Source organism: Tigriopus californicus, chromosome 1 (assembly GCF_007210705.1).
Source record: "Tigriopus californicus strain San Diego chromosome 1, Tcal_SD_v2.1, whole genome shotgun sequence".
NCBI lineage: Eukaryota > Metazoa > Arthropoda > Copepoda > Harpacticoida > Harpacticidae > Tigriopus > Tigriopus californicus.
The window spans coordinates 8,904,500-8,916,112 of NC_081440.1; the positions used below are offsets into that span (position 1 = coordinate 8,904,500).

Sequence of the window (11,613 nt, forward strand, 5' to 3'; positions counted from 1 at the left end):
GATCAGTTCTCTAATGTGTTTTAGTGATTTTTTTTCGAGCCGGAAGTCAGCTTTTTAGCTTCAAGGACCTTTGTCAAGGCTGCCATAACGAGCGAAATCTATATAAAAATAGGTGTAGTCCTTCGATTTAATGGAATATTTCGATGAGCATAGCCGTCTCTGAAAGTATTTGGAATCAAACAGTACCTTCGCTTTTTCGAGTCGTGTTAATTCATATGAGAATAAAAGCTATATTCCAATAATTGCATTTTGCTGTGCAAGTGCTTCAAGATCATATTTTTTAACTTTATTGAGTTACTGCTTATCGTTAGTACAATCTGAGTCTATTAGCGGATGATCAAACGATTGTTGTTAGAAACATAGTAATTTGAACATTCATGCTGCAATAGCAGCATGAACATATTAGACGGACAAATTGTGGTCGATTGATTATTAAAACTTTACACACACTTCGTATCACAGATCGAAGACCTCCACCAAGCGGATTTGCGACGTTGAAAAAGTTGCAATGACAGCCAAAATAACGGATAGCATATTGAAATGCCTAGCGCACTTTTTACCCACTCATGATGTCTTGAAGTGGCTGAGTGATTGGCTTGAAAAAATCCTGAAGGATGGTCATCATAGAGCGACTTTTTCTTGGACGAGATGGATGTTCAGTTTGAAAAAGGCTATTTTCAAACTGAACATCCTGGTTGGATTGGTGAGGCGTGGAACGGAAATGATCCAAATTACCACCGCTGTTAGAGGCTGGAATAGGTGGGGTGAAGCCTTTTTGGACCTGAGACAAGGCGTCGTCATACGTCGAAGGTCTTTGTGTGGCTGTGGACAAAGGGCTAAAACCGAACATGAGCGTGTTAGGGGGGCTGAATTGCCCTCCCGTACTTTTGTAAGATGAACCCCCTAGTGGGGTTGAATATGGCAATGAAGGTGTCGATAGGGGTCTAAAGCCATACTGAAGAGTGGGTGGTGGGCTAAAAGTTACTTTTGTAGCTTGAGCCTGAGGATCATACACATTTTGAGGGTTTCTGGAAGTGCGAGTTTTGTCGTCAGTTGAAAGGATTTCAGCAATGTTAGTAGGAAAGAACAAAGCGTTATCATTCTTGAACGGAGGTTCATGCATGTTCACTTGACTGGGATGGATCAAGGCTTGGTGATTCTTGATGGTATTTTGTAATCCAGTCTGTTGAAGCTTTCTGAATTTTTCGAGTTTATTGGGTCCCGAAGGTTTGTCAGGAATGGCGAAGCTCTGAGCTTTGGTAACAGCCAGATTTTGGGCAATATTTTTGGGTTGACGGAAATTTAGTCCTCCCTTGGCTGGAAATGGTTTTGGGTTGAGTTTTCCACTCGATGACACACTAACAATCGGACGTGAGTAAGGAATTGTAGGCACAGGCTGAATTTCCCAACTGGCCCGACCCTTGATAACAACGGGATTTGTCGGACTACTATTGGCTAGAAAGGGATTTGAAGTCGAAGGTTTATCTTGGCTGTTTGCTTCCATGTCAGTAGGTAGCACCTCTTCAATATAAATGGCAGTGCTGGTGCTGGTGGTTTCAGTATGGTCGATCGAACCTAAAGTATTGCTGCCATTTGCTCTGATGTTATTGCTGTCAATACCTCGAATGTTATTACCACGACTGGGTCCAATTTTGAGAGAGTTTGTTAATCCATCTTTTGCTCGGCTGTCAGCGTTTTTACCTTTTCGTGCATTGTCATTCTGAATACCATGATCTTTGTGCCCCTTGTCAACAGACAAGACACCAATCAAATTGGCAGGATTTGGAGGAGAAGAAGGAAAATGGTTATTTTGTGTGGGATTCCTTTGTGTTGGAGAGCTGAGAGCGTCATGAGATTTTTTTCGGACTTCATTGAAGCGCAAGAGCTGTCGTTCTTTATCAAAAAGCTCTTTGGGTATGTTTTTTATTCCAAACACTTTTAAAGCCTCGGGCGTGTTCTTAATGATAACTGTTTTATCCACCACTCTATCCTGATCATTGTGTTGTATCACCTTTGCTAAAGCGGCTTTTTCTGCTTTTTTCGAGGCATCGGGCCCATTGGCTTGAGCAAATTTGAGATCCTTTTTGGCATCTTCACTTACTAGATCTACAATTGTTTTAAGATCATGGGGAATGAATTTGTGGAATTTTATGTTGCTTTCGTTAATCAGATCATGAACACTGTTGGTCGACCGAATGGACCCACCACTTTGACTTGTGGACAATGGTAAGGACTTTGAAGCAACATTTGGGCTAGGTGTAGTAGTAGCTGATATCCTGGTTGTCCTTTTGCTAAGCTCTTTGTCACCAGGAGTGGTGTAGAAAAGAGCCTCTGGATAATCTCCTTCATCGTAGTAGTAATCGTCGTAGCTGTATTCGTCATCGCTGGTCAGCTGCAACAAGTTATCTTTTGAGCCTCCTTGTTGCATTCTTGCACCGCGTCCTGCTTTCTCATACGCCGGTCCAATGTCTGCTGAAGCTGTACCCCTTAACTCAGTTCGTGGAGTGGTGGCTGGCGTTGTCAGAGGAGTAAAAGGATCAGGGGTGGATGGTTGAGCCTCTTCTAGAAATGGCACTGCGTAATCTATACCATTAGAATTGTGATCAACAGAGTTTGGACCTTCATAATCATATTCGTATGAAACATCGTCAGCGACAGGGGCAGGATTAGGCCCTAAGGTGTTGATGACTTCAGCTGCTGAAGGCGGTAATTGGAACTCCGGCACAAAGTTTTTACCTACAGTTGATCCAGTGTTAACAAATGAGCTTGAGGACTCGAAGTTAGCTCCTCCATTAGACACTGTCGCACTCGATCCAATTTTTTTGTTGTCACCCATTAAACCAGCAACACCAATAGATGCTCCAGATCCAGAAGATGCAAAACCTGAACCTGGACGAGGATAATCACTTAAGGGATTTGAGGAATTACTATTTTTGTTACTGTCACTAGAACCTGGTGTTCTATTACTACCAAGACGATCTGGGAAATCAACCGATGCTCTTGAGCCTAAGGGACTGATATCATTGAGCCTTGTTCTAGAATTGTTTTCATTTGAATTGGGAGAACTGGAGGTCACTCCCGTGCTTGGAATTCCAACAGTTTGGCCTGTTCTACTTCCATTGTCATGCGTTGTAAACGAATCAGTGGAGTCCTGAGGTTCTTGTAATCCGTCGGATGGGTCATAGCACCACTTGGTCACAATTGGTTGCTCTCCAAATATTGTACCTTTCACTCCAAAGGAGCACACCTCTTTTGGAACATTCTCACATTCGTGTTGGGGACTTAGGTAAGGGACGAGTTTGATGGCTCCATGGCACGTTTTTTGGGGAACTAGATCGCAGTTTTCTTCTGGCACGTTCACCAGATTAATCACGGTTTTGTTGTGACACTCTTCAAGCCCAGGTATGAATCTGCATGAATTGGAACCACAAAGTTGTTTTGGGATCTTGGAACAAACGGTTTCCCCAACAAACTTGCCGAGTTGCTTTTCAATGTATCTTGTACTGCACTCAGACTCAAATACTGTCTTACAAATGGGCTTTCTGTCAGCTTTCTTCTCATCCGAGCATTCCTTGACCATAGGTTTGTAACACTTTTTAATTGTCTCGTTCACCGCTTGTTGCTTGAACGTGATTGAACAGATTTTCTCAAAGTTTTCTTCGCAATTATCTTCTCGTTGGTTCTTGAACTTGGTCTTATAGGTATAGTGACAAAGATTCACCAGTGAATGCGTACAATCTAGTAACTTTTCACGATCCTGCGTCTTCACAGTGGACTCCATGTCGATACATCTCAAGCCTGTTCTCAAGTCGTCATAAGCGTTCCTGAAGTCCACGGGTGAGAGACTTGCCACCAATGAAGCTGAGGTTAAGACAACCACAAACCAAACCAGAAAACTCTAAAAATAAGAAAAAAGGAAGATAACAATAAAAAACCCATGACCATTGTGAAGGAATTTTTAACGATTATCGCCAAATTGGTTGACTCTTGTTATCCCACCAACAAATTCAAATTTCATTCGCAGTGATTGACAAAAGGACTGCGTATTGAGAGTTTGTTTAAAGTCCTAATCATTTAGCTTGGGAACACCTTCCTTGATTCGTTCTTTAGTCTTATTCAAGGTTGCAACCTTGAGCAATAAAATGAGCACTTTGTTTCTGCAAGCATGACGCCCCAAAAATTAGCTCTTCGCTGATAGGTAGGTACTATACTGGAAAAAAAACCTTTGAAAGGTGAAGTTTGCGCCCACGTGTTTGAATTTTCCAATTTTCAATAGTAGGAAGCTGTTCTCATAGTTGGCCAATAGTGTCTATTGCAGTTGGTTTGTCTTTTTCATCATGCAATGTTGATTCATCATGTTTGTCTTGTAGAGACGACCACTTATTTGAAGACATCGATGTTGAAAACCGACCAAGGAAGTTGGAATGCACGCTTGGGTGGTTAGTGGGCAGACGGTTATGGATGAGTGAACCAATGAGTAAAAAGGATGGGTGGTGCTTTTTGAGGCAATTCGTTCAACCTTGAAAGCATGATATCCTCTGACTAATCTTTTTCTTCTTCTTCCTTTTTAAGAACAATTGTCCCGCCTTCGTTCTTTTGCAATGGTCGGATCATTCATTTTTTTACAAAATCTTAATATTACCATCTTTTATTAAAGAAATAATAAGGAATAATAAGTAACAGTAAATGAAAGGAGCTGGTGCAGTCGAGCAGTCTAAGAGGCAGCGCAAACAAGGAAAGAATTCTCACCCCAGGTGTTGTGGGTTCAAATCTCAGCGCCGGAAGTCACCCTTAAAAGGGCAGTCCTGTCGTTTGGTGAGAGCAGTCGCACGATTTGTTACTTCTGATCTTGACAGAATGGCCGGTCTGAGCGTTTTATATAAGTGGTAGTGTGGCTGCTTAGGGTAAGACAAATTTGTTCTTTAGCTTTCTCTTCTTCCTATCATTAGTAGTTTAGTCTTATATCTCTTATTCTAATGTTCATGTCGTATTTAACTTTTTTCGTCTGTCAATATATTTTATCCCAGTTCTAGGTTATTTCATGTATTATTGGTTTAAGGAGCAGTTCATTATTTGATTGTTTGGTTTGTTCATTTCCTGTACTTGTAAATGCAGTTGGTTTTTCTTGTTGTATTCAATCAGGTTAGTTTCGCATTTTCAATAAAAAATTAGGTTCTAGAACCTTCTTTTGTTCTTTTCCATTCCATTGATTTTTGCTTGTTCTTGTAGTCGAGTTGGTGTATGTTGGCTGAGACTAACTAGCTGGTCAGTCAAGAGTAGGTCATCGTCATTCTCTTCTCCTCTGTTGCTAGCCTCAAGCCAGCGCGACCTATTTTGTTCTCTTTGTCTGTCCCTAGGGAGTACTTTCCTCCTTGGTTTCCGCCCAGCAAGTGTGTACTCTTTACCTGCTGTACAGCTGATTCTCATTCGCACGCGCTTGAGATACCCTCTTCTTCTTTTACTTTTTTCATCGTTTATTTTCCTTTCGTTCATTTCTAACGGTTTTTCTCTTGAAACTGAAGGAAGCTTCAAGAATGTTTCTCCACATTTTTGTTCAGGTTCCCAGTATTTTTGGTTAGGATCCCTCAAATAGCCTTGCTTTCAATAACCATAGGAGCTTTGCTACAGGGACTTTCTGAAGGGGCCAGAAACTGTCTTGAGCTGGTTTTATATGGGAAACTCTGTCCTTTCATTATGGAAGGCCTTATACCTTGGGTTGGTCACACCCAGCCACTACTTGACTGTGGGATGAACTAGTCAAGTGCAGGCAAAAGGGACACAGGCACTGACACTCTTGATATGATAGAAACGCTCCTTGTAGTCAAAGAGGTCATAGAGGTCAAAGAGAGCAGGGTAGAGAATGCTCTCGAAATTTGCGATGTCCATAAACGACAGAGATGCAAAAAGGCAGGGAAAGGGAGTAGATTGGGTGACCCATAATGGTGTTCCAACTTGAGGGTTTGGCCTTCTCCAGTTCAATGAGAAGAGATGTTCCAAACAGAGGTGCAGCTATTTCCCCCTTTTTTTGTGCATGAGATCATTGAGGCACAAGGTATGCCTCAATTTCAAATGCACACAGGCCCATCCATCTCAGGGGCACTAGGAGGAGGAGATAGCAATTGTCTCAACTTCATTGTCAAGTCTCTCAAAAGACTTACCCCAACCCTTTCCTCTCTCCTTCCCTCTTTCCCTCCCATTGTTCCCCTCCCTCTCCTCCAACCTCATCCTCAATTCCTCTAACCTCTCATCTGCCCAAACATTGTAGCCCTACTCCCCTCTCTGATCGTCATGAGCTCAACGAATCTTTTAGATCGTGTGCTCAGGTGGCGGCCAGAGTTCCTTCTCCCCCTCTTTTACCCTCTCCTCAACCTCCGCCTAAGATGAGTTTTGTCCAAGAGCAGGATTTTATAAGGTTAGAAGGCCTAGTCAAAGAGATGATAACACTAGTCCATCGAAAGACAATCAGCCCGTAAGAGGGCTTTATCTGAATGTGCATTGTCTTATTTCCAAAAAAGACAATACAAAGATCAAGGTTCTTGAGGCACTAGCTTTAGATAGGCAGGTCTCGTTCATTTCCATGACAGAAATTTGGCTTCGACCAGGGATCTTAGATGAAGAAATAACCATAGTTGGTTTCGATTTAGTTCGATGTGATAAAGACGCCCTGACAATCCCATATTTCCGCATATACGACGTATATATATTTGCTAGAAATGACCAGCACATTAATCACGTAAAAATGTCGAATGGAGAAGTAGAGGTCTTAGTTTGTCATCTCCAAGGTCTTGGATCCGTCCATTGTAACAATAAGCTCGTTCTTGTCAACTTTCAAATTCATCTGAAGTGAGTTGGACCAATCAGTTTGCTCAATTTTTTTCTTTGTAGGGGACTTCAGTTTTCCGGCCAGCGTTGTAGAGTGGGAGAGTAGTCCAGATGGGTACATTCCCATTTCGAAATCGACATCTCAGTCATTCGAAAAGCTGGAGGAGTTTGCGATCTTGCGCAATTTCTCCCAGCATGTTGGTGTAGCCACCAGAGCGAATAATGTTAAGGATTAGGTCTTTTCCAATGACCCTGATCTGATCCAGTACTTCCATGTGACGCCTAGTAATCTGTCAAATCACCATGTTCTTGAGATAGGGTCACCCGACCATTACTCAAAAGCCGGCGTGCTCTCGAGTAAAACCGGACAAAAAGGTCGGTCTGGCTAAGTTCAAGTTCAAAGATGAACATTGGCCGTTGATTATAGAAAGGTTAGAGGAGATTGACCTCATTTCAATGCTGAAAAAGGAATCGTCCATAGATGTAGCCTTAGACAAAATGATTCTGGTTTTTGAGGAAGTCAGTTCCCCTCTAGGAATCTCTGAATGTGTTCCACAAGGCGGGGCACAGTCTAAAATTCCGAAATATAGGAAGAATTTGTTCCAAAGGAGTTGCAAACTAGCAAAAAGGCTCTAGAGCAATCTGAATCCAGTAGTTGTGACTAGGCTTTGAAGAAAGTTGGATTTGATTCAATGTAGAATTAAGGCCTCCATTGAGACAGATCAGTTGAAAAAGGAAAGTAGAGTAGCTCAGGAAGTCAGGTCGAATCCGAAGGCATTTTTCTCTTATGCAAACACTAAAAGAAAGATGAAAAGCCCTGTAGGGCCTTTTAAGGTCAATGGAAAGATCAAAATGCCTTTCTAATTAAACATCCTAATTAATATCCTAAACCATGCAGGTTTCTGGATCAAATTTGGTTCCTCTGGGTGCTTTATTTTAGCTATCTCTCAGGTGAAGAGAGAGACTTGGGCTAAAATGCAAATATTTTTGTAATTGCTCCTTTGCGTGCAAAGTGTTGAGGTTCTATTTGCATTTTTAGGAAAAACTTGAGCTTTTGCCAAAAGACATTTTTTGCCACTTAGCTTTTAACGAAATCTTAACGAAAATGGAAAAATGTTTTTTCATGTCGTTTTATAGCCATGGAAATAATTGGAAACATAATTAGGCCACTTTTTGATCTTCTAAGGTACAAAGCGAAACTTTCAAGTTGTAATAACTAAGCATCTGCTGAATAGAAGCTTATGAAATTTCACGTCAATACATAACTAAGAGTACGTTTAATACTGATTGACTACGTTTTTGACAATGATGCCGTTTAATGGACTTTAAGTAATATTACACACTTATCTGAGCTACTTTTAAACATGTTTATTTCACAAAAAAATGTTCTCTTTGTCTCTTTGACAAAGAAAAACATTTCTAGATGTCTTGGCATTTGAGCAAACACTTAACCAGAAAATATAACCACCGTGTTCAGAAACACAAGTCCACTGAATGGAGTTTTTTTTGGAATGTCGTACTCGTACCACCGTTTTGGCTTGATTGGTGTACAAATCGTCATCATGCAAAGTGTAAAGGAAATCAGACGAATGACTGGACAGCATAAAACAAAAGTGCAGCCGAGGTGCTGGACCAACCTACGCCTGGTCTTCAATATTTTTTTCACTAAATTTTTTCACCGGCTTGTTTGATCAAACAGTATTCTGATATTGAGTTAGGTCAGTACTGCGGTGTCAGAACTACATCACCTTTTTTGTTACAAACCACCCCGGATTATTAAGCTGTTCCTTGGCTATCTAGTCTTTGTCTACCCCGTACACCTACTTCAATTTTACTGCCTTTCTTTCACTTTGAGAAGTAAGAAGTAAGTACTCTGATCGCACTTGGGGATTTACGCGTACTTTTTTGATGCTTTAAGTCTTATGATGCTGGAATATTTGTCTCATTAATATGATATTGGCCGATGAAATAACTGCATAATGTTATAAAAGCAAGAACTGAACATCTTTAAACCACAGGAATCAAAGATTTTTAATCGCGATCGTGTTCCCTATCCATGAAGTTAAGTTAGGACTTCAGTAGAAACAATCATGAAATTCACCAATCCGTTGACGAGGAGTCTTAGCAGGCTCATAACTTTTCACCACCCATTCATGCCAATCAGATGATCAACGCAGTGCGAAAAGCAGATTTGCCACACCCCAGTCATTTTATGTTTTAGCATAATGTAAGCATTCTTTTAGATGCCGGCCAAACGCTTTAGTATACTTGCATAAATGACTCTTGGTTCTAATCTCTAACCAACTTATTGCCTTGAAACTGGCAACATTTTTCATGATAAAATATTTATCAAAAGTTGACAAACAGGCCGTTGTTTCTTTTATTCAGTTGGAAACTTTGAAAAAGGAAATCTGTGAAAACGTCACGATGTCCTCTGTCTTCTGGCACTGACCCAGAAACTAGAATTGACCAGGTTGCTGTAGAGCATTTCATTCAAGTACTTGTAGTGAGTGAATGAGAGAATATTCAGGGCTTCAAAGGGCTTGCCCACAGACTAACTGACGAATCTTCTTCCTTTAACTCACTTCCTTGCTGGTCTACGAACCAAACTTGCCTGCCTGCCTGCATCCATGACCTTGAAATACCCTGATCCATCCTGCACTACCACAGCTGATATTATGAACAATTTTGTATGCTGAGACGCAGCATTTCCCCTTGGTCAAAAAAATCGATTTCCGAATCGATACAAGGAGATGATTTGTATAAAGAAAAACTTGACTAAAGAAGGGGAAATTGCGTCAGAACGTGTTATTTCGACCTTAAGTCGATATGTACAAATAGCTTTAGGAATATTTGACTTTCAATCCTGGAAATACAGGTTAGTCTGTCAGTCACCGATTTTTTTAGCCGATAGACGTTAGATAATTCGATATTTTGCAATCTCAATGCTTTCTGAACAAACTGAACTCGACGCATCACGTCGAGGGAGTCAAAAAACCATGGCTAAAGACCTAAAAAAAGTTCAAATAAACATTGAAACAGCCCAAGTTAATCAAAACACATCATTAAACAAAGTTTTGCTATAAATGTAGTATTTTGAAGGAAATGGTTATGACAAAATATAAAATATTGAAACGCAATGGAAACATCATGAAACAAAACGTAATAGAGAGGATTTCTTTTTAAAAAATGCAATTTGAAAGGGCATTTTTCAGGTTGAAAACTATTCTGACAATCGAAAAAACACGTCGCAATGTATTTTTACTAACAGAAATCGATACAAATGTATCCAAACTTAACAAGGCTTCCCTGTCATTCCAGAAAATACCCTTTTTGACTTGAGCCAATCTAGAAACGTCAAAAATGGTAAGCTATTTGGTAAGGAGAAGTCTGAGGTGCCTTGAACGCCATCCGTAGTCTAAAGAAAAACATTTGGAAGCATTGGGCCAAGGTCTATTCAGCAGAGGTACAAAGGACGCGCAGATAAGGTGGACAGGTTTGGGATTGATTCAAGGTTCTTTACCCCAAATCGTCAATAGTGTCCAAAAGTACCTGTTTTAGACTTAAATCTATCAAGCATTCTATCAAAGCTCATTGATTTTTACAATAAAACAATCTGTCACTTATACACATATACAAAAAATGACAAGGAACTTTGAAGTATTGACACAATATTGAGCTGACACTAAGAGCCAGAATTGCATTTTCAAATGTTTTAAGGGACTTCATGAAATTAGGAGAGAATGTGCAAGTAAAATTTCTTACTATCTTGATTGAATACGTTTTGCCACACGAGCCATTGAATGTTTTTTTCTGACATTATAAACATCTTCAAAACCTTGCAATATTCTAAGCAATGCAAAGAACCCAATTAAAACCATTTCCGCAATTTATGCTAGGCCTTGCTTACAGTTTTGTATTTTAGACACTTTTGAACTAGGGTGGAATATTTTCTTTTTCTTTTCAGAAACATTCTAGTGACAAAACATTTTCGATACAAAATAGATTACGACTTCCTCTTATTAACCTAACCATGCATTGGTCCTAGTCTTTCCAATCTTAGCCAAACCAATTCAATTAAACACGCAATTCGTTGCTTTTTGGGGGGATTAGTCCAATGAGGAGACCAAAATTACTATTCCAGCTAACAGTTTTCCTTACCACAACGTAATGTTTTGGTAACATTCTGAGCCACACGCTCGGAATTGTCATGACAATTGAGCTCAACTCGAAGATTTTTCTTTCCTTTAGAGGGAGGGAAGGAATCACTCACGAAACAAATCACAAGGCCACGCGTCGCCAATGGAGAGGAAGATGGTGGTGGTGTTGATGATGAACAAATGGCGGGCCTAAATCAAGAATGATTTTGCTTGTAGATGTTCCAAATGATACTGACGATGAATTTGTTGTTGAGGTTCGAGTTGTTGAAGATGATAGCCAATCAAACACTTTAAACATGACCGCACCATGAATGATTCTTGTGACACTCACGCAAGGGGTAGGTATCTGAAATTGAGAATTTTCTTCCTCCAAGTCATGTCCTTGCACTCCGGTCTTCTTCCGCTTGTGTATTGCGATCCTCGACGCATTCTTCACAAGATTCTGCGCCAAGATTCATCCGAGCCAAAGTGATCCCGGCCCCTCCCTGGCCAGGTACGAAGCGAAACAAGTCCTCCGTATCGAACCCCCACCTGCTTTATCATACCTATTTGAACGTACGGCAAGCCGAACATCTAGCAAGAAATGCTTCAGGGTGAAGACGTTAAGAAATACGTCTCTTCAGTTTTTGTC

General features: G+C 40.5%; 1 protein-coding gene across 1 annotated transcript; it reads right to left on the reverse strand.

The window, feature by feature from the left end:
* Positions 1–271: 271 nt before the first annotated feature.
* On the reverse strand, positions 272–11,394 carry LOC131876870 (uncharacterized). Its single transcript, XM_059222383.1, has 2 exons — positions 10,984–11,394; positions 272–3,898 (listed from the first exon to the last, which is right to left on the reverse strand). The coding sequence occupies exons 1-2, from the start codon at positions 11,032–11,034 to the stop codon at positions 557–559; spliced, it is 3,393 nt and encodes a 1,130-aa protein (XP_059078366.1). The 5' UTR covers positions 11,035–11,394; the 3' UTR covers positions 272–556.
* Positions 11,395–11,613: the final 219 nt, after the last annotated feature.

What these genes read in the sequence shown, in the direction of transcription:
- LOC131876870 (XM_059222383.1), bottom strand. Translation starts at nt 11,034, where the DNA reads ATGACAATTCCGAGCGTGTGGCTCAGAATGTTACCAAAACATTACGTT. An exon ending in TACCAAAACATTACGTTGTG is followed by an intron (nt 3,899 to 10,983) that starts GTAAGGAAAACT and finishes TCTTATTTTTAG; the next exon opens with AGTTTTCTGGTTTGGTTTGT.